Below are 22,565 nucleotides of genomic sequence, written 5' to 3'. Positions count from 1 at the left end.
TGAGCTAGGTTGGGGGAAAAATGCATGTGTACTTCCATTTTCACTTCTTTTGGAAAGTTACTGAGAAGAAAGTATATACAGTTCTAATACTTGCACACTTTTAAAAAGATTATTTATTGGTTTTAGAGAGAGAGGAAGGGAGAGAGAGAGAGAGTGAGAGGGAGAGAGAGAGGGAGAGAAACATCAATTTATTGTTCCACTTATATATGCATTCATTGGTTGATTCTTACATGTGCCCTGACTGGGGATGGAATCTACAGTCTTGGTGTATGGGGACAATGCTCTAACCAACTGAGCTTCCTGGCCAGGGCTACTTCTCCTTTTTATTATTTTTTAATTTTTATCCTCACCAGAGGACATTTTTTCACTTCTTTTAGAGAGAGAGGAAGAGAGAAAGGAACGGAGAAAGAGAAACATTGATGCAAGAGAGAAGGATTGATTAGTTACTTGATCCTATGAGCCCCGACCTGGGACCGAATCTGCAACTGCGAATCTAACACGCAACCTTTCAGTTATGTGACGATGCTCCACCCAACTGAGACACACTAGCCAGGGTATTAGTTCCCCTTCTTAATAATAGTAATTCACATACTTGATATTTTATTTTTGTTTATTGATTTTTTAACTTTTATTTATTGATTTTTAGAGACAGAGAGAGGGAGGGGGGAAGAGAGAGAGAGAAACAGACAGACAAACATCGATTTGTCATTCCACTTATTTATGCATTAATTGGTTGCTTCTTATATGTGCCCTGACTAGGAATTGAACATGCAATCTTGACATGTTGGCCAATGTTCTTATGCCAACTGAGCTACCTGGACAGGGCCACATAATTGATTCATGTAGCAATAAATGATGGTAAAATAAAAATATTAAATTCATACTCTATTACTATTGTCCTTCTTTTTTGTATTTCCTTTAAAATGTCATTCTAAGTTATAATGCATCTTAAAGAAATTTTTAATTTCCATATTGGCAGAGAGTAGGTCTATAATTTATTATTCTTTTTTAAGCATCTAATATAATGTATGTAAAGGTGTTTGTTGCTAATTAGGTTGGTGTATTTTAATGAACATTACAAATATTCTAGGTGGCGAGTATAGTTCTCTCCTAGTTGATAGAAATATAATGACTGATGAGATCATTTTAAGGTCTTTAAATGTTACCTTTAAAAAAAGATTTTATTTATTTATTTTCAGAGAGACGGGATGGGAGGGCAAGAAACATCCATTGCTTGCCTCTTGTTGCCTCTCACTCTCACATGTCCCCAACCAGGGACCTGGCCTGCAAGCCAGGCATATGCCCTGACTGGGAATAGACCTTTCAGTTTGCTGGGCAATGTCCAACCCACTGAACCACACCAGACAGGGCTAATTGTGTTACCTTGTCATTTAGACCTTTCCTAAACACCTTCCTGGAAGGTTGCTGGGTTTTGTGTGTGTATATGTGTACTTTTCATAGATATTATTGCCATCTAGTAAGCATAGTGTGTATTTCACATATTTATTTAATTTTTGTGTGCTTAGTGCACTATTATGGAATAATGCCTAGGATAATACCTGCTATGTAATAGGTGTTTCATAAGTATTTGTGGAACAAATGAATGCTCAAGATTCAGCAAACAGATGGGGTAGTGTTTCTCAACCAGTGCTAATGGTAATTCCTGTCTATTGAATATTTTCTTATCTTATTTCATTATCATATTGATCTAGGAAAGTTGGTATTAATATTATTACTATTTTCTGGATGTTGTAATTAAGTAACTTCCCCAAGGACATACAGAAATTAAGTAGCTGAAATTGGTTTCAACATTATGCTAAGTGAAAGAAGGCAGTCACAAAGGACACATGTTGTATAATTGTGTTTATATGACCTGCACAGAATAGTCTATAGAGAGTGAGAATCCTAGTGGTTGCCTAGGGCTTGGGCAAGGAGAGGTTGGGGGAAAATAAGGGGTGGCTGCTAATGGGTATGGAGTTTCCTTTAGGAGGAATAAAAGTGTTTTAAAATTAGGATGTGGTGGAGGCTGCACAACCATGTGAATATATGGAAAATCATTATTTTTTTTTACTTTAAGTGGGTGAATTGTATGGTATATGAATTATGTCTCAATAAAGCTGTTAAAAATAATAAAAAACTGGTTTCGAATCAGATTTCTTTGGCTTCAAAGCTTCTAATCACCTTATACAATAAGCCAAGACTCAAGAAATAGCTAGTTCCGTGACCTAGTTAGGAAAAGCACAAGGTTTCTTGGAACATCAAATGCCAGAATATAAAGAAGTGCTCAAAAACTGATTGGTACATATCCAAAGGACATTGCAAGTTTAAAGTGTCTTTCCTGGTCAAATATGGGATAATTCAAGAATTAAAAATCAAAGTGATAGTAACTACTGTCAATATTGATACCAAAATCAAAACCATAAAACAAGTCCCAAACAGAAAACAAAGGCATTGCAGGAGAAATGAAAGCTATTCCTCACATACAAATGTCAATTAAAATAGATAGAACAGGTGAAATGATAGGATTATAATATTATTCTACAACAACTATAGTAATACTTGATTCAGGCAAGCATCATCAGTGGACGCTAGAACACAGGGTAAAACATTCTTGGGGAAGCACACTCACACCCCACAGATAGCTATTTTCAAAATTGAGGTGAAATTTATATAATGTGAAGTTAAACATTTTATAATGAACAATTCAGTGGCATTTAGTACATTTACCACCTCAATCTAGTGCCAAAACATTTTTCTTACTACAAAATAAAACTCTCTGCCCATTAAGCAGTTGCTCCTCATTTCTTCTCCCCCCAGACATTGGCCACCACCAATCTGTTTTCTGTGGATTTGTTCATTCTGGATGTTTCCTATAAATAGAGTCCTACAATATGGGACCTTTAGTGCCTGGCTTCTTTCGCGTGGCATAATGTTTTTGAGGTTCATCCACACTGATGCATACATCATCAGTACTTCATTCTTTCTTATGGCTGGAAAATATTTCACTGTAGGTCTCTGTCACAGTTTTTTTATCTACTCATGCACTCATGGATATTTGGGTTGTTTCTAACCTTTTGGGTACTGTGATTCATACTGCTCTGAACATTTGTGTATAAGGATTTGTCTGACTGCCTGTTTTCAATTCTTTTGGATATATACCTAGGAGTAGAATTGCTGATAATTCTATGGTTAGCTTCTTGAGGAAACTTGAAACTATTTTCCAGAGTGATTACATCATTTTACATTTCTACCAGCAATGTATGAGCAGTCCAATGTCTCTACATCCTTTACAATTACTTTCTGCTAAAAGAGTTAAAATCTCTCTAGTAGACGTGAAATAGTATTTCATGTTTTTACTTTGCATTTCTCTAACAATGTTGAGCATATTGTCATGCACTTGTTGGCATTTGTACATCTTCTTTGGAGAAATTTCTATTTCTTGAGTCTTTTGTCCATTTTTTACACAGGCTACTTTTTAAATAAAAAGGGAAAAAGGTGACTTCACCATGAAATGATTAAATGTAACATCAGCAATAATGAACAAATTGACATGATATCTGTCCTGCATCCTGACACAATGTACTGACACAGTATTATCTACATATGTAGTGTACCTGATACAATTATTTAACTTGAATCTAATAGGGAAAAACTGAGGAACATTCTGCAAAACAGTAGAATTGGATTCTTCAAAGCAGTCAATGTTGTACTGGAAAAAAACAAAACCAGGGACTATTCTAGACTAAAGGAGTTTTAAAATACAAGACAACTAAATGCAACACATGATCCTTGATTGTATTCTGGATTGGAAAAAGAGTCAGCTAAAAGACATTTTGAAAGTTTGAATATGGCCTTGGTATATTACAAATAATAGTATTATATTAATTTTATATTTTCTTGGAGTGATAATAGAATTCTGATTATGTAGGAGAATCTTTGTTCTTAGTACATACTTACTGAAATATTTAGGAGTAAAGGGTAACAATGTCTGCAAAAAACTCAAACGATCCAGCAAAAACAAAACATTCTCCCAACCCCACATTTACACAGGGAAAGCAAATGTAGTGAAATGTTAAAAATTGGTGAATAGAGGGTTGCTATGGGTATTCATTATATTTTTTGTAATTTTTCTATAGATTTGATTTTTTTAATAGAAAATATTGAGTTGAGAAAGTAAAAAGCTCTTCAAGTCTAAGTACTGTTTTCTGATATGTAGAGTTTAGCATATTTCAAATGAAGACTAAGCTACTTTGATCAAATAAAAATACAGTTGTGTAACCAAAGTGAGAGTAAAATGGTCAGGATGACTATCCTAAAATATTATAGTTATTTAAAGAAACAAAGGAACACTGCAGTTATTTCATCCCATTATTAACTTGATCTACATCTTTATTAGGAAGCATGGTATGTGGAAAGAGCTTGGAGACAGCTAGGCCTAAATTTGAATCCTAGCTGGGTAAACTGTTCAACCTCTTTAAGATTCAGTTTCTTTATTGTAAGATGAAGAAAGTAATTACATTATTTTCGGTATTGTTGGGTTAAACAGTAGTGCACATAGTATTTAATTCACATGCAAAAACTTCATTATACTTTCCATGCTATTTGCAGTTATTCCTTCATTAAACTCAAGCAATCCTGTGGGATAGGTAATGGTGAGATAAGATGACTTTTCCAAGGTCACACACCTAGTGAAGGACCAGGTCTCCCAGCTCTTGGTCCAGTGACCTTTCCACACCCGCCGGAAAGGAGGAAGCTGCGCTCTTGGGGATGCAAGGATGTAGAGGAGCAAAGGGGGAGAAAAGGCCGCGCGAAGAACAGTGGTGTGAGACCCGCGGAGACGCTGGCCACGGAGAGGCGCATGGAGAGGCGGGCGGCGCCACCAGCTGGGGTGCGTAGGGGTGAGGCTGCGGCTGAAGAGGGAGGGTCGCGCGCTCAGTGTGCCCTGGAGAGGCTGGAGGCCTGCGCTAGCCGCGGGGCGCAGGAGGCGGAGGCCCGAGCCGTGGGCTAGTGCGAGGAGGCCGAGGGCCCGAGGGTCAGTGGTCGTGGTGGGGATGTCGCTTCTGCACCAGTGGGGAGGGCAGTCGGGTGCGGGACGCACGGCAGAACCCTAGTGTCTGGGCCCGGACCCCACCGGGCGGGTGGGGGCGGGGCCGGCCGGGGGCGGGTCTTGTTGTGCCCCCCGCGGGAGCGGCTGTGGCGGTGGCGCAGGCGCTGTTCCCGCCTCCTCCCGGCTGGCGGAGCGAGTGGAGGCTGCAGCCGGGCTTGGCTCGCGCGTCGCCACTGCAGCCGCGAAGACCCCCGCCCCGCTTCCGCTGCGTTGGGATGAGCTCCCGGAAAGGTGAGTGGCCCGCGGCGATCCCTCCTCCCCGCCACGCGGCCCGGCAGGCCAGCCAGCTCGACCGTTAATGTGTCTCTTCTCTTTACCCAGTGCTGGCCATTCAGGCCCGAAAGCGGAGGCCGAAAAGAGAGAAACATCCGAAAAAGTGAGTCCACTCTGCGCTCGGGCCGAGCGTGACCCTTGCACGGTCGGGGGCAGCCCGCGACCACGCTGGGGATGTTGCCCGGATCCCAAGGGCCGGAGGCGGGGCTGATCCCCAGGGACTCTGGTGCTTAGCCGCCTGCCCGCCCGGCGGGCGGCCTGGGGGGAGGGGGGCTTACCGGGGAGGGGCGCGCGCGAGCCGGCGGCGGCCAGTTCCCAGAGCTCCCGGGCCCCCCCATCGCCGTGGCTGACGGGCCAGGCGGGTGAAGGGGCGTCGGGCGTGCGCACCACCCCTTGCGTGCAGAACTGGCCATAGGGTCGTGGGCCCTTGCTGGGAGGGACGCAGCTCCGGCACGCCTTGTGGGGTTTGAGGCTGCTTAGCCGCTCCCACCTGGGCTTTGGGGCTGGAGAAAAAGAGGGGCGGAGTGTGCGGGAGATGAGGGAGTGAGTGTTTGTGCGTGTCCTTTTCGCCTGTCCTCCCTGGCTCCTGTCTCTCAGCATTTCTGCTGAAAACCCGAGCCGGTTGTCTATAGAGGTTCGGCTCTGCCTTGTACCTGGCGCGAGTTCAGCGCCGAGACCTATGCGTTTGGGCGCTCAGGTTTGTATTCGAAACTTTGTGCTTGGGCCGAGCGTGACTGTTGCGCGGGACGGGTGGGTGTGTGCTCTGGCTGTCGCCGGCGCGGCTTCCCGGCCCTCATTGTGCTCGGAGTTGATGAATAGGGTGGTGATATTTAAAGCATGCCAGCTGCCTGCCACCTCCAGCCCGGCCGCAGATCGGAGTGAGAGCGGCCGGCGTCCAAGAAGCCTTTCCTGGAGAGCTGCTCCGAGACTGCAGAGCGCCGCCACCTCTTTCTTTTCCCTTTTTTCCCCTTAATTTAAGAAAATCTGCCACTCCTTTTAGATTCGTGGCTTTGCTTTTCTTTTTGAATAAGAAACATTCTGTGGTAATTTTGGTACTATGGGGAATGACAGTCCATGATCATCTTTAAATAAAATCATGAAGCATTTTTAGTTTTTTTGTTTCCTTTAGGGGACTACCCTGCAGCATTTCTAGACTTTCTTCTTTCCCATTCACCTTGGTCTCTGCCTAGGGCATTTCATACTCACTGGTGGCATCTATGAAAACTACCTAAATCATTGCTAATGTGGTATATCATGACAGGATTTTTGTTCACTCAAAACAGAATGTAATTTATGAGTACGTTCAAGATTCCACAAAATGTGGGTATCCACATAATGCCTTCCTTAGGAAAAGAAACTGGGGGACTGGGAGGAGGAACTGGAATGGAATATTTGGTAGTTTTAGATGTTTAAAAAAAATTAATGCTAGCTTTCCACTCAATCAGAACCTCAAATTTGGTATTTCCTTTGGTGAGCCATGCAAGTTTAGCCAATAAGAAAGGAGAACTGTAATGTTTAGGATCCTAAGTATTGGGTTTTAATCACAACTTTTATTTCCCCATAGCCCATTAAGTTCAGAAATGTGAAAAGGAATTGAAAAAAGCATGCCTGGGATTTGGGGGAGGATTCTGTGTGTGTGTGTGTGTGTGTGTATAAGTACTTCAGGGAATGGCTTTCCTAATGCCCAAGAGCCAGGCTTTTTTGGTGTGTTGTGGTTGGAATTTATGTGGTATGTTTATGAAGAATTAGCATATATCCACAATATTCAGTTGTTACTCCCACAGATTAATCAGTCACTTTCTTCAATTGTCTATTGTTTTTATGTGATAAGATTTGAGGGACTGCCCCCCCTCCCCCCAGCCAATGCCTAAAAGAACTGGTTGATCTGCAAGGTAATTAGCAAGAGGAGATCAGGCCAATTATATAACTGTTTGATTAGGCAATGTCATTAAAAAATTTGTTGATTGATTTTAGAGAGACACACACACACACATCAATTTGTTGTTCCACTTATTTAGGCATTCATTGGTTGATTCTTGTATGTGCTCTGATCGGGGATCAAACCCCCAATCTTGATGTATTGGGATGATGCCCTAACCAACTGTGCTATCTGGCCAGGGCCTAAAGCCAAGACTTGATTCTTTTAATCAAGACATTATTTTTAAAGGAATGCTTGATATTTATTTCTGCATGTATTTGACATTATTTGCATGCCTTTCCTAGGAGGTGGTGATAGAGCTTTGAATAAGAGGAACAGAGCTTCTCCCCAAGGATGACAAAGGTGCTGATTTTAGATAGTGCTATGGTATATGGAGAATATTAAGATGAGGCTCCTTAAGTAATAGTGATGGCATTTGAACCTGCCAGTCACTGTACCTTTGAGGTAGACATTGTTGTTATCATTTTACAGACCAGGAAATGGGGACACAGCATGAGTAAGGAACATGCCCAGCTGCTAAATTGAATCAAGGCAGCCTGGGACTAGGGTCCGCACACAACTGTCTAAGATGACATTAAACCGAAGCTGGAATGAGGGAATGTGGTAAAGTTCTGGGGAGCAATGGGCTAGGAATATTGGAGGAACCCTAAGGTCAGGGGCCTGGGGTGCTACAGAAAAGGATGGTGATGGGAGGGTGGAGGAGTCAGAGTGAGGAAGGCCTAACCTTATAGGCCATTAGGAGAATGATGACTTGTTTTAGGATGAAAGGAGTGGTGCTGGAGAGAAGAGGTGGTGGAAGGGACCTCAGGAGTCTGGGAGTCTGAGGTGTACTACTCATTTTACAGGCAGCTCTGACAGAGGTTAAGGTCATGCAGTTAACTTAGTTTGATCCAGAATTCAGGTTTCCTAATGACCAGTGTTTTTAGGGGTGGAAAAGGCATATGTACTAGGCCTAAATTTAAACTGTATTAATATAATGACTGTCAAACTTGAATTTTTACTATGTGACTACATGGGCCTGGTTTGATATAAATGACTACTCTTGTCATTATATTTGTATGTGCAAGCTGGCTCTTCATTCATTTTAGTTTAGTTCAATTCTGTGAGCTTTTATGAATTAGGTCATTCCATTTCTTAGTATTCTAGAACTTGTAGTAGTCAGAAGTAAGATTAAGCTATCCCTACTTAGCAGAGTCTAAATTTTAAACTAGTCTTATTGTTCCAATGAGTTAGTTTGCCAATTACTAATTGTGCTGATTGTGAGTGACCAGCATCAGGAAGGACCACAGTGTCATTCAGTCCTGAATCTTAAGAATTAGCTAAATCACATGGCTTGTGATAGATTGTGGCTTTGGGGCATGTGTATATATGAACCTTTAAAAGGTATTTTTTATTTGTTGACTTTTTTCCTACAGGTAACTTTTATTGAGATGTAATTTATGTAACAAAGTTTATCTTTTAAAATTTATAATTCACTTTTTTTATATATTCATAAAGTTTCATAACCATCAATATTATCTAAGTCAAGAACATTTTCATCATCCTCCCAAAGAAGCTCTGTACTTATTTAGCAATTACTCCCCATTCTTCCCTGTCCCCAGCAACTACTAGTTTATTTTTTTGCCTCTGTGAACTTATCTGTTTGGAATTTTATATCAATGGAATCATACAATATATGGTCTAATTTCTAATTTTTTTCACTTAGTATAATGTTTTTAAGGTTCATCTATGTAACATGTATTGGTACTACATGCCTTTATATTGCCAAATAATGTTTCTTGTATTGGTATGGCACACTTTACCCATTTATCCATTGATGGACATTTGGGTTCTTTCCATTTTTTGGCTATAAATTATTTTTTAACTCCTTTATTTTTTAATAAAATTCCTTTATTTTGAAATAATATGACTCCCAAGAAGTTGCAAAAAGAGTACAAATTTCCCTGGTACTTGGTTTGATGTAATCTGTTCTACTTTTATCATTACGTACTTGTATGTGCAAGCTGGTTCTTCATTCATTTTATTTTTAAGAATTTTATTTTATTATTTATTTTTAGAGAGGGGAAGGGTAGGAGAAAGAGAGGGAGAGAAACATCTATATGTGAGAGAAACACTGGTTGGTTGCCTCTCTCACATGCCCTGATTGGACTGAACCCGTAACCCAGGCATGTGCCCTGATCCGGGATTGAACCTGTAACCTTTCACTTTTTGGGATGACGCCCAACCAACCGAGCCCTACTGGTCAGGGCTCTTCATTCATTTTAGTTTAAGTTTAGTTCCGTGAGCTTTTAATGAATTAAGCCAGTTCTGTTTCATACAGCTTCCCCTAGTGGTGATATCTTGCCTAACTATAGGTCATTGTCAAAACCAGGAACTTGACATTGGCATAATACTGTGTTGGCCAAAAAGTCCGTTTAGTTTTTTCTGTAAAATAAAAGACACGTTATTCATTTTCACCAGTAACTTTATTGATCTGGATATTTTAAGTATGTTGGCTGTTTTCTTTATGGTATAACATTGATTGCTCTCAGTGTCTCGATTTAATTGCTATCAACTTTAACTGGTGTTCCTGACCGGGGAGCATTGCCCAGTGAGAAATCTCTAGACAAAACTTTGGAGACCACTTCTGACAGGTTTGATCAGTCACAGCACTTTCCACATGCACTGCACAAATACAAACCTTTTTTTTTGTACTTCAGTTGCGTTTTTTTACCTTTCTTGAAAGATTAAAGCATAATATAAAAATGTGTATTTTCTTCCATCTTCAATATTAAAATGGCTACACAAAAATTCACCAATTTTGATAAATTTTTAATAAAATGCACACTGATATGACAGCTCTCACAATACAATCTAACAAAATGGTTTTTGAATGAAGTTAAAGACAACTAAGCTCTACTAGAGCCATCTTACAGATAAAAACCAAACGAACTTTTTGGTCAACTTAATACTATGAACTCAAATAAAATTTCACCAGTTTTTACATGCATTTTGTGTGTGTGTGTATGTGTGTGTATAGTTTTGTCAAATGTTACCACTTGTGTAAATTTGTGTAATCAGTTACCTCAAATGGGGTGCAGAACTGTTTCATCACCACAAAGAAACTCTTTCTTGTTATCCTAGAATGCTCCGACCCTCCCAATCCTAATCCCTGGCAGGTACTGACCTGTTCTCCAATAAAATTTCCCCACTTTGAGAATGTTATGTAAATGGGATTATATAGCATGTAACCTTTGGAGATTCACTTTTTTTTCCACTCTGCGTAGTGCCCTTGATACTCAACCCTGTTGTATCAGTAACTAGTTCATTCCTTATTGCTGAGAATTTCATGGTGTGAATGTACTATAGTTTCTTTATCCATTCACTTGTTTAAGGACATTTGGATAGTTTCTAGTTTTTCATTCTTACAAATAAAGCTGCTCCACATTTGTGTACAGGTTATGTGAACATATTTCTTTTTCTGTAGGGCAGATACCTAAGAGTGTGTTGCTGGAGGACTTATTTGTATTTTGATTTCTAGCAATTAGCAACTTGGTCTGTCCCTCTCTCTTTTTTTTTCTCTGTGTGATTGATATTCACAATCTGTATGTGCGCTGTTGGTGATGGGATTCTGCACTGTATCTTTTGGGCTTTCGACTTTGTTGGTAGGTGGATCCTGTAGGTTATTGCTTATCTGTTTTCTGTGGTATGGGTTCTGACTGCTGAAGAAAATAATAGGTGTGTGATTGGTGGCAGTAGGTCAGTGAATCACAGGTGCAACAATTTAGGAATGCTGTGGTACAAGTTTATATCTTTTATTAGGTAAGCCTCAACTCTTCCCTATAGCATCAAGTCAAGCTCACAGGCCAGTAGCCTCGGAAAACCTCCCTTGGGAGGTAATCACTTATTTTTGACTTCTTGTTTCATTACACATTTGTTTATATAACAAACATTTGTGCTCACCAGAAGTGCAATTCAGTACAATAAACACATATGAAGCAGATACCAAATATTGCAGATACGTAATGCTAGGCAGTGTATTGGATGCTAGGAAGATTAAGATAAGTAAAGCTCTGTACTGCGAGCAAGTAGGAGAGATTGCATGGTCAACACCATTGCAGGACAGTGTGATGTGTACTCTAAGATTTAGGTACCGTGATGCTTTGATTGGTAAGGGAAGGCTTTAGGAAGAAACCTTGTTTGATTTTAGCATTATTCTTGTTATAATGAAATAACTTTGTTTTTTATTTAAAAATTTTTCCTGTATTGAAATACAAAATTATTTTAAAAATAATGTTGGATTGGCACATTTTCTTTAGGAAGTATATATATGAGGGCTGGACTCCTGAGATTTCTAATTTTAGTTTCCCAGAAAGAGGTAAAAATATCTGCATGTAGTTTATCTTTCAGGTGAGGACATGTGGGCCTTAACACCTGGTTCTTCAGGTGATTGTTGAACCATCACAAACATTTCTGTCAGGTGACAACACCAAGAATGTTTTGAACATAATTTCTGAGTTGTGTGATAAAGAGAGAACCACTTGCACTTCTCCAGGAAACATGTGGGATTGAGGAGCAGAGAGCAACAAAATCCTTCTCCATGTGGGTCTTGTGGACATCATTCCTCCTTCAGGTCTCCTGGAGACTGTGCAGAGCTATCTTCTGAGGGCTCTTAGAGAGTCACTGACCCATAGCTGTCCACTGTTAGCACCTCTGCAGGCCTGGATGATGATGACTTTGGCTTTATCCTTAACGTGGCAGCAGTTTCGATTGTTGGAAATCTGGAATATGGTATCATAAGATTGCATATCTGATTTTTCATCATTATGCAGGGTCCCACAGATTTTATCCAGGATGCCATGAGACATGAACACCAACTATGTGTTACCTCATGGCTTGTGTGCTGTGAGTGGGCAGCAAATGTCTTTAGCAGTAGTAACTCCATAGCCAGTGTTTATGTGGCTTCTGTAAATCCTTGGTTATAAGACTTTTCTTCAGCTAGTCTTCAGTTGGTTATTCAGCTTGATTGTTCTGTAATTTAGTTGTAATTCCAATTTGGTCCTGGGAGGAGTTGAGTATATAGCTTTTACTTACTCTGCTGCTCTCTTGGATCTCTCTCTTTTTAAAAAATGATAAAAGTAATATGGTTATGGTGGAAAATTCAGGCAGTACAGAACAATTTAAAGAAAGTCTTAAATCATCAGTGGTAGCTCCACCAATTATTCTGGCGTATTATCCTTTTACTTATGCTTATTTTTGTTTCTTAAAAATTTAAAAAGTAGTGTATATATGTGTATATATATTTGTTATATTCTTTGTGTATATTTTTTCCAGCTTTACTGAGATATTGTTGCCACATATAAGTTTAAGGTGTACAACATAATGATTTGGTCCACGTACATATTGTGAAATGAGCACCACAATAAGAGTAGTTACCACCTGTGTCCTCTCACATAATTACCATTTTTTTTTTTTGGTAGTGATAACATATAAGCTCTACTTGCAACAACTTCCAGGTATATACTACAGTACCGTTCATTATAGTCTACACATGCATATTTTTGTTTTTTAAAAAATTGGATTGTAGTATATATACATATGCTGTATGTGTATAGTAAATTAGGGAAGTGCAATCACTAATCTTAAGTGTACAGCTTGATGATTTTTACATATTAATACCTTTATAACCACCACCTAGATCAAAATATAGACCCTTTCAGTACTCCATAAGATTCTTTAAGCCTCTCTCCAATCTTTTATTTTTTATTTTTTTATTTTTAAATATATTTTATTGATTATGTTATTACAGTTGTCTCATCCCCACCTTTATTCCCCTCTGTCCTGCATACCCCCTCCCACCCACATTCCCCCCCTTTAGTTCATGTCCATGTGTCGTAAGTTCTTTGGCTTCTACATTTCCCATACTATTCTTAACCTCCCCCTGTCTATTTTCTACCTACCATCTATGCTACTTATTCTCTGTACCTTTTCCCCATCTCTCCCCCTCCCACTCCCATTGATAACCCTCCATGTGATCTCCATGTCTGTGGTTCTGTTCTTGTTCTAGTTGTTTGCTTAGTTTCTTTTGGTGTGGTTGTTAATAATTGTGAGTTTGCTGTCATTTTACTGTTCATATTTTTTATCTTTTTCTTAGATAGATCCCTTTACCATTTCATATAATAAGGGCTTGGTGATGATGAATACCTTTAACTTGACCTTATCTGGGAAGCACTATATCTGCCCTTCCATTCTAAATGATAGCTTTGCTGGGTAGAGTCATCTTGGATATAGGTCCTTGCCTTTCATGACTTAGAATACTTCTTTCCAGCCTCTTCTTGCCTGCAAGATTTCTTTTGAGAAATCAGCTCATAGTCATGGGAACTCCTTTGTAGGTGACTCCTTCCTTTTCTCTTGCTGTTTTTAAGATTCTCTCCTTGTATTCAGTCTTGCATAATGTAATTAGGAGCCTTGATGTACGCTTCCTTGGGTCCAACTTCTTTGGGACTCCCTGAGCTTCCTGGACTTCTGGAAGTCTGTTTCCTTTGCCAGGTTGGGGGAGTCCTCCTTCATTATTTTTTGAAATAAGTTTCCAGTTTCTAGCTCTTCCTCTTCTCCTTGTGGAACCCCTATGATTTGGAATTTGGAACATATAAGGTTGCCCTGGAGGTTTCTCAGCCTCCTCATTTTTTTGAATTCTTGTTTTTTCATTCTATTCTGGTTGAATGTTAATTTCTTCCTTTTGGTCCAAACTGTTGATGTTGGCTTCCTGTACATTTTCCTTTATTTCACTTAGCATTGCCTTCATTTTTTCTTCTATTTTGTGATAATACTCAGCCAATTCTGTGAGTATACTGATTACCAGTGTTTTGAACTGTGCATTTGATAGGTTGGCTATTTCTTAGTCACTTAGTTGTATTTTTTCTGGAGCTTTGATCTCTTTCATTTGCATCTCTTATTTTTTGTCTTGGTGTGCCTGTTACCTAGGAAGCAGCTGAGTCTTACCTACTTGACAGGGCGGGGCAACAGGTCACTGCATTGTGGGGGAGGGGTCTGAGAGATAACAGTGCCACTTGTTCAGCTCTCTGTGGGCTTGCAGTCACTTCTTCCACTACCCACAAGCAAATTGGGCCCTCCTGGTGCTGATTCCCTGGGTGGGTGGGTTTGTGTACATTCTAGGACCCTGTGGGTCTCTCCAGTGAACTCTCCTGTGAGACAGGGTGTTTCTCCTGCCACCTCAACCCCCACAGGTTTTTTCAGTCAGAGTTTTTGAAGCTTTATTTCCCTGCGCTAGAACCCTGGATTGTGCTATCTCTCTCGCTCCCCAGTTGTTCCTCCCCATTTATCCTCATGCATATGTTGGACCAGCTGCTCTGCCAGTTGCCGCCTTTTCTGGTCCGCCAGCCGCCACCTTGCCTTGTCTCGAGTCCTCTCCATCGCTCTTCCCATCTCCACCCCTGCTACTGGTCTGGGTGAATGTTCCTTCTTTAACTTCTTGGTTGTCAGACTTCCATACAGTTTGATTTTCTGGCATTTCTGGTGGTTTTTACTTTTAAATTTGTCATTGTCCTTTTGGTTGTGCAGAGAGGCACAGTGTATCTACCTATGCCTCCATCTTGGCCGGAAGTCCCCTCTCTCCAATCTTGACCCTGTTACCCAGGTAACCAGAGGGAACCACTTGGTTAATACTGTTATTGATTAGTTTTGCCTGTTTTTGCACTTAATGAAATTATACAGTCCTGTGTCTGATTTTCACTCAGTGTAATATTTGTGAGATGTGTCCATGTTGTTTCAGGTACCATTAGTACCTTTAGTTCATTGTTATTACTCTGTAGTATTTCATTGAATGAATGTACCACAATTTACTTACCTATTCCTCGGTAGAGTATTTTCTTCAGTTTTTAATCATTATGAATAAAGCAAGCTGTAAACATTCTTGTAAATGTCTTTTGTGGACTGTGCACTCATTTCTCTTGGGGAGTATGCCCTAGTAGTGGAATTGATAGGTTATAGAATAAGGAATGCTTAGTGGCCGTACTAATTGCAAAAATAATCCCCCCGCCATTTTATTACGAAATAATTTTCATCAAACTTCTTTATACTCCTACCAGTAATGTATGACAGTTTCAGTCACTTTACATCTTTGTCAGACTTGATAGTATTATTCTTTCTAATTTTTGCTATTCTGGGCATGTATTGATACCTCATTGTGGATTTAATTTGCATTTTCCTGAGTGGTGGTTTTGAATGTTTTCATATGTTTATCAGTCATTTGAAGTTCTATTTTGTAAAGTGCCTGTTTTGTCTTTGGCCTACTTAAAAAAATTGTGTTGTCTTTTCTTATAGTTATGATAGTTCTATTGATATATAATTTACATGCCATACAGTTCCTCTACTTAAAGTGTAATTCAGTAGTTTTTAGTAGATTCACAGAGTTCTGTTAAACTCTGTCTCAGAAAGCCAGTAATGACTTGCCAAGTGTGTAAGAGGAGGCAGGGTGAGGACCTTCCAGGCACAAGCCGCACTGCAGTTGGTGTAAACGTGTGGAGGTGTAAAATGGCACACTTGTTTACCTGGAATGTCAAGTAGCTGTGGTGAGCAGTGAGGCACTGAGGAATTCTCCAGAGGCCTTGGGGAGCTGTTAAGAGGCAAACTGAGATTTTTAGAAAAAGATTACTCCAGCTACTGAGTGGAGAGTTCAGAAGCCAGATCCTTAGGAACTGTTGCAGGAGGCTTCGTGAGACTGATGGATATTAAGGGAGTGGAAATCACAGGATTTAGTTTCCAGTTTAATGTGGAAGGAGAGTGGGAGGGGTTTAGGATGGATCCCAGGTTTTTGAATTAGCTAAACTTGTGGAGAGTGATGCCATTCCTTAAGATAGGGAATGCACAGCAGGTTTGGGAAGAGCTAATGATCTTTGGTCTGGCTGTTGAGGTGTTTGTTGACTTCCAGTAACAGATGTTGGTCAGTGTTTGCAGCTGGAGCACCCGGGTGAGCCCTGGTTAGGAGATGTAAATTGGGAGTTGTTTGGGCATAGCTATTGGTGGCAACTTGCTGAAGGTGTTGAAGGTAAAGGGAAGATAGCATGGGCAGGGTTGACAAAGGAGGAGCCAGAGAAAAAGGAGAGCCAGGAGAACTGCCTGTGGTAGGTATGCAGTAAAGGTTGACTGTGGTTATTAGGCTGTTGTTCCTGTCTTATTTTTTTTTCTAAATGATTTATCCAGTTGTCCCCACTTAATCGCATTTCCACATGTACTTGAGTACGATTGTATTGACTTCTCTGTTACTGTTCTGGTGTCATGTTTTAATTGCTGTAGTTTGAATGCACTTAAGTGTTTGGTAGGGCAAGGACTCTTCCATACTCCCCACACACACCTTGTTAATCTTGTTTTCAGGTTCTGAGGCTATTTTTGCCTATTTATTCATTAAAATCATATTTCCAAGTTCCTGCCCCAGTTTGTTTTTGCCATTTGTGTAGAGATAACCATGAATTTGTAGATTAATTTAAGGAGACCACAGGTCTTGAATTTGAAGCACACTTAAAAAATTCTGTTTCCCCTGGTTTTATAAATATGCACTATATTTGCAAACCATAGAAATATATAAAGAAAATAACAAAAATGACTTATATTCTCACCATCCAGCAAGATATGCACAGGCAGTGCCTTGTTAATATTTTGGTATATTTTCTCCTAGTCTTTTTTTTTAAATCCCTGTTTTTTGTTATTTACTTAATCATGTCCTATATATGATTTTATATCCTGCTTTCCTTACTTAACATTTCATCATATGTGTTTTTAATGTCTTTAAAAAGTTTTTATAACCAGTTATTAGTGAGTATAACATTCTAATTTACTTAACTTTAATTTGCTCAAACATTTCTCTATTGCTAGACAAGTGTTTCCAATTTTCTGGTGTTGTAATACTTCAATGAATATCTTTGTCTGCATTTCAGATTTTCTAAGACTATACATAGTCCTAGAAATGGAAATAGTAAAAGTGAACTTTCGAAGGCTCCCAAATTTTGGAAAGCTGTCTTGAAGAAGAATCAACAGGATTAGAACTAATTAATTAGGGGACATGAAGAGAAAAGCCATTTAAAAAATGGGCAGAAGTGTGAAAATGTTACACTTAATGAAGAATAAGAAGTGGGGAGAAGTTTTTTGGAGAAAGAATTTTGTTTTAGGCACAGAGTTTGAAGTCCTTTATCCAAAGGGTGGAAGGGAGTATGTTATTGGGGTAGGGTGTCCAACCTGTGGCCTGTGGGCCGCCACATGCTGCTCAGAATGGCTGTGAATGCAGCCTAACACAAAATCATACATTTGCTTAAAACATGATATTTTTTTTGTGATTACATGTTGCAATGTATTTAGTGTGTGGCCCAAGACAGCTGTTCTTCCAATGTGACCCAGGGACACCAAACGGCTGGACACCCCTGCTGGGGAGTTGGTGTGCAGGTGGAAGACTGGTAATTAAAATACACATTTGAGGACCATTAGAACAGCAAGATCAGCTTACTGAGGGGAAGAAGATAGAAGATGGCTGGGGAAAATGCCTGTTGGAGCAAAATAAAGGAAAGGAAGCTAATGATCAGCTTCAAGAGGATAAATAAATGGGACAAAGAAATCCAAGGAGAATGAGATTTGAGAAAAGATTATTAGATTTGTTAATTTAGACGGCCTTCATATTTCAGGGGCTAGTACTTTTTCCTTTTTTTATTAAAAAAAAACTTGACAATTTATAAAGAATTTACCTGTCATTGTCCCATCTATTATAGGCAGATAGTATTATTTGCATTGGTGACTGACTACTAAAGAAATTTTTGCCTTTGTACCAGATTAAAAGTTTTAAAAAAATCCTCATCTGAGAATATGTTTGATTTTAGAGAGGGAAAGGGGGGTGGAGAGAGTAGGAGAGAAATATTGATTGGGTGCCTCTTGTATGCACCCTGACTGGGGATCAAACCTGCAACCTAGGTATGTGCCCTGATGGAGGTCAAACTTGCAACCTTTTGGTACGTGGGATGATGCTCCAACCAACTGAGCAACCTGTCCAAGGCTAATTTACTTGCTTTTTAGAGCAATTTAAAAATGCCTTGTGTACAGTGTTAATAAAATCATATCTTGAGGATTAACTGCAAAAAGGTGTTGAATTTATTGGCCTCCTTTGAAATGGATTTAATTGTGTTGAAGTCTCTAAGCTTCTCAAATTAATATTGACTTCAGGCAGTTCCCACAAATAATTCTTAGTGAAGAGCATTTCATCCCTTCTCCCCTCTTTTCTCAGTCTGACCAGGTCTTCCCTGGGCCATAGGCGACATTTTCTTACCATCTGCATCAAGCCTGGCATTACTGTTATTTTGATTTTTCATTTCCTCTTGTCTCAAATATTTTTTTTGCTTTATTATGTTAAAAATAAGAATTGAAAGAGCAGAATAAGTAATAAAGCCTTATCGTAATAAAGGCTTTGTAAAATTAGAATATAAGGAAACTACTCCATTTTTGAGGGATAATTTGAGAAAAGTCTGTGGCTTATGTTTGGGCATATATGATATTTTATATTTCGCTCTTAGTCTTATAAGGCAAATCCTGCAAGATATATATGTAATGTTTTGCTTCCAATATTTGAGTTCAGTTCCACATTGAATATCTTTGTAGTCAAATTGCTTTGCTGATAAGTTTAAAATTAATAATTGGTTTATAAACTCTGGAGTGCATTTATTTCAGTTATCTCTTGGATAAATTATTAATATAAATATTTTTAGGCATTATAATTCTCAAGTCAGTATCTTAGAATGTCAGGCCTAAAAGGATAAGGATAAAAGGGAACATTTGGATGAGATTGTAAAATGCTGATATGTTGTAACACACAAGACTTATTCACCTTAGCTGAACGTAGGGTATAGGTGCCGGTATCCTCAGAACTACTGATATATTCAGTATGTGTGATCCTGGATAGATTGTGTGAACTCTGCAGATATACTAGATGGGGTAGGAGAGGAAGTAAAGAGAGACTTTAACTCAGAGGTACCATTAAAACCCCAGGGAGCAGAAGTTTAATTGAGATATGGAAGTGATAAGATGGACAATTCACTTAGAAAAGATTCTTGGCTCTTGGGAATCCTGTGACTGGGTGCCTTTGGTCACCAGATCCTGTCATTACTTTTGGCATTTAGGGAACAAAGGTTGCAACTAGTGTTTCTGCTGCCAACCACTTACCTAGAGATTTTATCCTATTGATTATTTTCATTTCTATAATACTCCATTGAAAGTTTTTTTTGGGGTGGGTACATGGTGTGTTTTATCATAAAATAGGGTGTAACTGAATATTAATTGCAGCATTAATATAAAATCGGCTACATCACATCTTTCACAGATATCATACTGCATAAGGCTGTAGATCTGAAAATACAATACAGTGGTAGAGACCTTAGTGAGCACCTGGACAAGTGTTTTTCACCCTTACTTTGTAGTAGCAGAATGGTTTTAAGATAAAATTTTTCATAAAACTCTATTACATGTAAAGTGGAAAAGCAGCTTCATTCTTGGAGAATTGGCTGGTGAGGTGAGGGCATGGCCCTTTCCCTCATTTACTGTGGTACTCCCAAGGCAGCTTCTTGGGATACGACCGAAAGTTCTTCAGGTGTTCATCAGTGGAGAAATTTCAGTGAAGGAGAAATGAGGGCCTGAAGAAGCAAAGTTACTTGGTTAAGGTTTCTTATCTGTTTACTGCCCGAGCCCGTGTAGAGTGCTGGCTTGGAGTCCTGGATTCTGATTCTGTGGTCTTTGAAACTACCATTTATTCTGCAGAAAGATAAGCCATTTTGGAACTGATACAGAAAATAAAGTTTATAGCCCCCAAAGACAGATTACTGCAAGAACTTTTTAAAATTCTTCCATTTACTGTCAAAGAACAAAGTGAAAACATACTCTCTTTCTTTGAATGGAGACTACCCTTAACATGTCACACGGGTCTGGACTTTTTTTTTTTTTTTTTTACTTTTTTAAATTGATGTTCAAATACAGTTGTCTCCATTTTCCCACTACCACTTTTCCCCGCCCTACCCATGCCCACCTCCTACCCTCAATCTCACCCCTCTTTGGCTCCATCCATGGGTCCCTCATACATGTTCATTTACATCCCTTTCCCTTCTTTCCCATGTTATTTCCCTCTCCCCCCTCCTCTGTTTACTGTCAATTTGCTGTCACTTTCAATGTCTCCAGCTATATTTTGTTTGCCAGTTTCTTTTGTTAATTAGGTTCCACTTATAGGGGAGATCATATGGTATTTGTCTTTCACTGCCTGGCTTACTTTACTTAGCATAATGCTCTCCAGTTTCATCCATGCTGTCACAAAGGGTAGGAGCTCCTTCTTTCTTTCTGCTATGTAGTATTCCATTATGTAAGTGTACCATTGTTTATTGATTCACTTACTTATTTACTGATGGGCACCTAGGCTGCTTCCAGCACTTGGCTATTGTAAATTGCGCTGCTATGAACATTGGGGTGCATAGGTTCTTTTGAATTAGTGTTTCAGGATTCTTGGGGTATAAATGCAGCAGTGGAATTGCTGGGTCAAAAGGCAGTTCCATTTTTAGTATCTTGAGGAAATTCCAACCTGTTTTCCAAAGAGGCTGCACCAGTCTGCATTCCCACCAACAGTGCCCTAGGGTTCTGTCTTTTCTCCACAACACTGCGAGCACTTAACTGTTTGTTGATTTGTTTATGATGGCCATTCTGACTGGTGTGGATTGCTATCTCATTGTGGTTTTAACTTATATCTCTTTGATGGCTAGTGATGCTGAGCATCCTTTTATATCTCTCTGGGCCCTCTGTATGTCCTCCTTGGATAAGTGTGTATCTGGGCCTGGACTATTTTATCATTTGCACATATGGTAGGAGTGAGGTAGAAGATACTTTATGTAGAAAATTTTTGTACGCACTAAAACAATTCACAAAAAGATGTAACTGTGTTTTCTGTCTTAGCTTTAAAAACTTATGTGTTGTCTTGTTTTTTAGTTGCTGTGAGACTAAGGCTTTCAGTATCCTTTCAGGAGTGCCCAGCCCCATGGCTTGTGGGCCACATGCAGTTCAGGATGGCTATGAATGTGGCCCAACACAAAATCATAAACTAACTTAAAACATGAGGTTTTTTTTTTTGTTTTGTTTTCATTAGTGTTTGTGTATTTAATGTGTAACATACAACTCTTTCCTCCAGTGTGGCCCAGAGACGCCAAAAGGTTGGACACCCATGCAAGCTTATATAGTAACCAGCACCCTATAGGTATAACAGTAATAGCAGAATGGTTCTCCTCTTTTCCTTAGCTCCATTGATGCCTACTTTCTGCAGTGTATTTGTGATCAAGTTAAGGGACACTTGAGGATAAATTTACTTTGAGAGGATCTGAGGCTTTGTAACTTTATTTTCTGAAAGTTTGAATCTTGTTACTTTGTGTAGGCAAACGCTATTTTACTTTCCAAACTTACCAGAGAAGATTTAATGGTTTCCCATCTTCCCAAAATCTGATCTATCTTTGAATATTCTTTGCTGAGGCTGATTAATATTGCTGTCAGAGACAGCTAACCAGGGGCCAAGTTTTCAAGGCATTACTTCTGTTAGTGGTGTTAGACGAGTCGTGTAATTTTTCTAAGGCTCAATTTTTTTCATCCTAGAATAGAACTATCAGTATTTACCTCTCAGAGCAAATGTGAGAATTAAATGAGCTAATACTTAACTTTGTGGTGTATTACAAACACTCAGTAAGTGGCAGCTATTAGTTATTTTATGGTGTTTCGGTTGTATTTTTTGGATTTTTATAATAGGAAAAAAGGAAAGCAGTGGAATTATAATTTTTCTCAAACATCTAAACATGTTTATGCCTATGTTCACTTTGGGCAGCATAAATCTTTTTTCTTCACTAATAACTCCTTTGGCTTTTTATTTTTAAATGGTTAATGGTAAATGGTTTATGGTTAAACTCCTTATGGTTTTTATTTTTACTTGTTTTTAGAGAGGGAAGGGAGGGGGAAAGAGAGGGAGAGAAACATCAGTGTGTGGTTGCCTCTTGAGGGCCCCCTACCAGGGACCTGGCCCACAACCTAGGCATGTGCCCTGACTGGGAATTGAACCTTCGACCCTTTGGTTCACAGGCCGCTGCTCAATCCACTGAGCTACACCAGCCAGGGCTAACTCCTGTGTTATATATATAGGAAATATATTATCTAAGCATGGGTCCTAAAGTGAATTAATTACAGCAGTGAAATTACCAT

General features: G+C 39.4%; 1 protein-coding gene and 1 pseudogene across 7 annotated transcripts in view; one reads left to right on the top strand and one right to left on the bottom strand.

The window, feature by feature from the left end:
* The first annotated feature begins 4,752 nt into the window (after nt 1–4,752).
* The window catches only part of SRPK2 (SRSF protein kinase 2), a 240,576-nt gene continuing 222,763 nt past the window's right edge, over nt 4,753–22,565 (top strand). For 2 of the 7 annotated variants that reach the window (XM_036010741.1, XM_036010742.1), the window contains exons 1-2: nt 4,753–4,888; nt 5,429–5,483. In XM_036010741.1, the coding sequence (XP_035866634.1) occupies nt 4,768–4,888; nt 5,429–5,483 (176 nt within the window). In that variant the 5' untranslated portion in view covers nt 4,753–4,767. Of the gene's footprint in view, nt 4,889–4,976; nt 5,339–5,428; nt 5,484–22,565 lie in introns of those variants that run through there. The other 5 variants (XM_028525146.2, XM_028525147.2, XM_036010744.1 and 2 more) reach the window with 5 other exon arrangements.
* On the bottom strand, nt 10,888–12,178 carry LOC114507895 (annotated as a pseudogene).

This window comes from Phyllostomus discolor, chromosome 10 (assembly GCF_004126475.2).
Source record: "Phyllostomus discolor isolate MPI-MPIP mPhyDis1 chromosome 10, mPhyDis1.pri.v3, whole genome shotgun sequence".
NCBI classification, from domain to species: domain Eukaryota; kingdom Metazoa; phylum Chordata; class Mammalia; order Chiroptera; family Phyllostomidae; genus Phyllostomus; species Phyllostomus discolor.
This window is presented reverse-complemented; position numbering and strand designations above follow the sequence as displayed.